General features: G+C 46.0%; 1 protein-coding gene across 1 annotated transcript; it reads left to right on the forward strand.

Moving 5' to 3' along the window:
• Nucleotides 1-994: 994 nt before the first annotated feature.
• LOC121918114 (syntaxin-binding protein 4-like) lies at nt 995-3,398 on the forward strand. The gene is made up of 3 exons (XM_042444215.1): nt 995-1,648; nt 2,608-2,704; nt 3,180-3,398. Exons 1-3 carry the CDS (start codon nt 1,532-1,534, stop codon nt 3,389-3,391), a joined length of 426 nt encoding a protein of 141 aa, XP_042300149.1. The 5' UTR covers nt 995-1,531; the 3' UTR covers nt 3,392-3,398.
• Nucleotides 3,399-3,642: the final 244 nt, after the last annotated feature.

Below are 3,642 nucleotides of genomic sequence, written 5' to 3' on the forward strand. Positions count from 1 at the left end.
ATGGATGCCAGCCATGAAAGCCTTCGACTTCACATTCTTAATAACCCCCCATAAACTGAAAATACAAGGTTCATGCAGGTGAGGAGGGATAGCAAATGGTTTCAGTCCAAGGGATCATCCTTCAGTTATATGGCGAACCTGAGTGTGTTTATTCAGAAATGAGATTCACTGATTTCAGTGGGGTTTAGTTCCAGTTTAGCATGTGTGAGGTTGCACCCTAAGTCAAGATTCGGTGCAGAGTTTGTGTTGCCTTAGGCGGCAACTGTACTGCAGAAATAATCCAGTTTGACACCACTTTAATTGCCATGGCTCAATGCTATGGAATTGTGGATTCTGGGGAAGTTGTGCTTACCCAGTGCTAATAGTGAAACTCCCCATCCAGTCTTTTCCCCATCCCTTCGCTGCCCATTTCTTTGCTGACAGATCCTAGTGAGCAAAGATTTCTGAAACCTGCTGGGAGAAGTTTATGCCTACGCTTAGCCCCTTCCCACAACTGATGCCTTTTTTTGTGTTGGGATTGCACAGTGAATTGGATGCTTGATGAATTTATCTGAAGCATTTCAACCCTGCTGTTTGGTTGAAAAGGGCTCCCAGAGGTATTTACAAAGCTGCGTAATAAAGACTGCCCCTACATGAGGGTTTATAATCTCAAAAGAGATGGGACTAAAGGGAAAGTGATGGGGAGGGCAGAGGAAAAAATGCTCAGGAATTAGGGTAGTTGTGAGTTGCAAAGTTGTTATACACATTGCTTCTGGAAGAGAGGCGTAAAGCAAATTCTCTGCAGCCGCTCCTTCTGTGGCCGATGGATGATGCCAAATCAGTCTTCTCATTGCCACACTGTTTTTCCTGGAAGACAAGGGGTGCGTGCAAACTCCCCATGGCCCTTAGCCATAAGGCCAGAGTCTAGCCTGAAAAGGGCACCGATGGTTCAAAGTGAGATTGAGAGTTATTCTCAGCTATCTGTGCCATGGACGGAGACGGGTTCCACCCCAGGATGGCTGGAAACAGACGGACCATCTGTGATGAGAGAGGCGTATGTGCCGGCTGGCCTTTCGCTTCACCTGGGAAAACTGCGTTCCAAATTAAAGAGCAAACCCTTGCCCCCAGCAAAACTAAATCCCGATTAACTCAGAATTGGAGGGGGAGATGCTCCGTCCTTGAACCCTGCCTGGCCGAACTCTGGTGGGTGACAAATCCCACAAACCCGTCGGTTCCCTCAGGCTAAGCGCAAAGTCCTTGCGCTTGGCAGGGGACGAGAGATCTCGGGATTTAGCTGGATTACTCTTGCGACGGCGGACTCTCTGTTGCGTCTTCTGATATTGCGGTGATGGTGTGTGCTGTGGGAAGGGACCTTCAAGGTGATCTCTTCCCAGGAGTGTCCAAAGCTGTTGGTCACACTCAGCTGTATGTTGACACAGTTGGCACAGAATTATGGGATTGCTAATGGGCCAACAGTAGGGTTGCCAGGTTTGTGTCCAGTTCTGGGTACCACAATTCAAAAAAGTAATCTGCCTCTCTTTGTTCTTGAACTATGATTTCTTGTCTTCCAGCTCCTGTTTCCCCATCAAGCCAGCGAGCAGTGCCAGCCACCAAACCCAAAGTTGCCCTGGATCCCCACATTCGTCTCAAAGATGGCAAACTTGAACTGGTGAGTCTGGCAAGGAGAAGCCTTCAAAACAAAGGATCTATTTTCTGTCTTAAAGGTTCCTCTCTTCTTTCCCTCTCACTCTGAAAATCAAACAAACTCAAACAGGGGAAAGTCATCTATAACCCAAGAACAGCTTTCCACTTCTCTTCAGGCTTGGTGCATGGATTTTTGTTGTTTGGCGTTGTGTGCCTTCAAGTTGTTTCCAACTTATGGTGACTCTAAGGCAAACCTATTGCAGGGTTTTCTTGGCAGGTTTCTTCAGAAGGGGTTTGGCACTGCCATCCTCTGAGGCCGAGAAAGTGTGACTTGTCCAACATCACCCAGTGGGTTCTTGTGGCAGACATGGGATTCAAACCCTGGTCTCTAGAGTCATGCTCCCATGCTCAAACCACTGTACAGGCCAAAAAAGCAGTTGCATTTGGTCAGTTGCCCTTTACACTGTGACTTGTCCACATGATGCAGACCAGAGTCAAAGCCCTGATTCGAGTGCAGACTGTCTTCACAAGGAAGAACAGTTCCACACTGAATCTGCCCTATCTCTACCTAAATTAGATTTTCAAAACTCCCCTTTGCATGAAAATCCAGAGTACTACTGAGTAACACTGGGTGGCTGTTTACACACATGTCCTGCTGTGCTGCTTGGTGGTGCTGCCATTGCTGGTGCAAGGCACTCCTTCTGTTGTTGCAATGAGGTGCCCAGCCATGAAATTGATGCTGGGTGCCTTGTTTCATTCACGTTTCATATACTCCTTTTAACCTCTGGGACTTCTTAGTACTCAGGGACAAAAAGTATCATAATCTTCTGCCTTGCCCATAGTACTCACCTGCTGCTTGAGAACTTGTATCTTACCTGTCTCAGAGTTTATGAAGGCGCATACAATTGAAAGCTTATAAACAGATCTCTGTTTTTTCTCTGCAACCACCTTTTCTGTGTTCACTGCATGGCTTTGCATATGCAGATGCTGCAGTATCTAAGTCTTGATGTGAGCGAGGAGAAGAAGAGGCAGTTAAGGCAGAGCCTGACGACGGACTCACAAGGAACAGTGGCCTACGGAGGTGAGTAAAAGCAACCTTTTCCAACTATAACTCCTATCATCCTTAGCCAGACTGACCAATGACCAGCCCTAATGGGAATCATAGTCCAAAGGCAACTAGATGGTCACAGTTTTCCCACTCTTGGTCTGCAATGCTTCTTTCTTTGTTCATTATGCAACTCCCGTTACTCAACTTAGGCTGTATCTGCACTGCGTAAATAATGCAGTTTGATACTGCTTTGACCTCCATGGTTCAGTCTTATGGAATTCTGGGATTTGTAATGTTGTTGTGGCACCAGAGCTCTCTGACAGAGGAAGCTAAATATCCACCAAACTACCAACCTCAGAATTCCATAGCATTGGAATTAAAGCGGTGTCAAACCGCATTATTTCTGCAGTACAGATGCAGCCACAGAAACTGTATGTCTGGGAAAGTGATAGATATTTTATCTGCCTTAACTCTGCATGCCTTTTCCTGCTTCTTGTTTCTCTCGCAGATTTCCTCCAAGCTCTCAGGGACCTCCTTCCAGAGGAGCTTGAAGAAGCTGGCATCAATTCCAATTCTGTGCTCTTCACTCAATACGAAGTGGCCACTTTGCTGGACACATCCGCTTTCCATTCTCTGGTCAGCCTTCAGCTCTCCCAAACCCCTTTATTCCTTGCCCCTATTCCAGGAGGCATAACTATTTGTGCACATACTAAAGGATGAGAGAGTAGAAGAGGGTCGGAGCTTCCAGGGCAGATTAAACTCTTGCCTTTCACCATATATGTGCTGCTGCTGCTGCTGCTGCTGCTGCTGCTGCTAATAATAATAATAATAATAATAATAATAATAATAATAATAATATGCTTAAGCAATGTTAACCATTTCCAGTGTGAAAGCAACCTTAATCCCAGCTCAATCAGTCAAGCAATGCTACTTATAGAATCTCTGAATGCTTTGCATTTGTTCACAAGAGC

This window comes from Sceloporus undulatus, unplaced genomic scaffold, assembly GCF_019175285.1.
Source record: "Sceloporus undulatus isolate JIND9_A2432 ecotype Alabama unplaced genomic scaffold, SceUnd_v1.1 scaffold_4531, whole genome shotgun sequence".
Taxonomy (NCBI): domain Eukaryota; kingdom Metazoa; phylum Chordata; class Lepidosauria; order Squamata; family Phrynosomatidae; genus Sceloporus; species Sceloporus undulatus.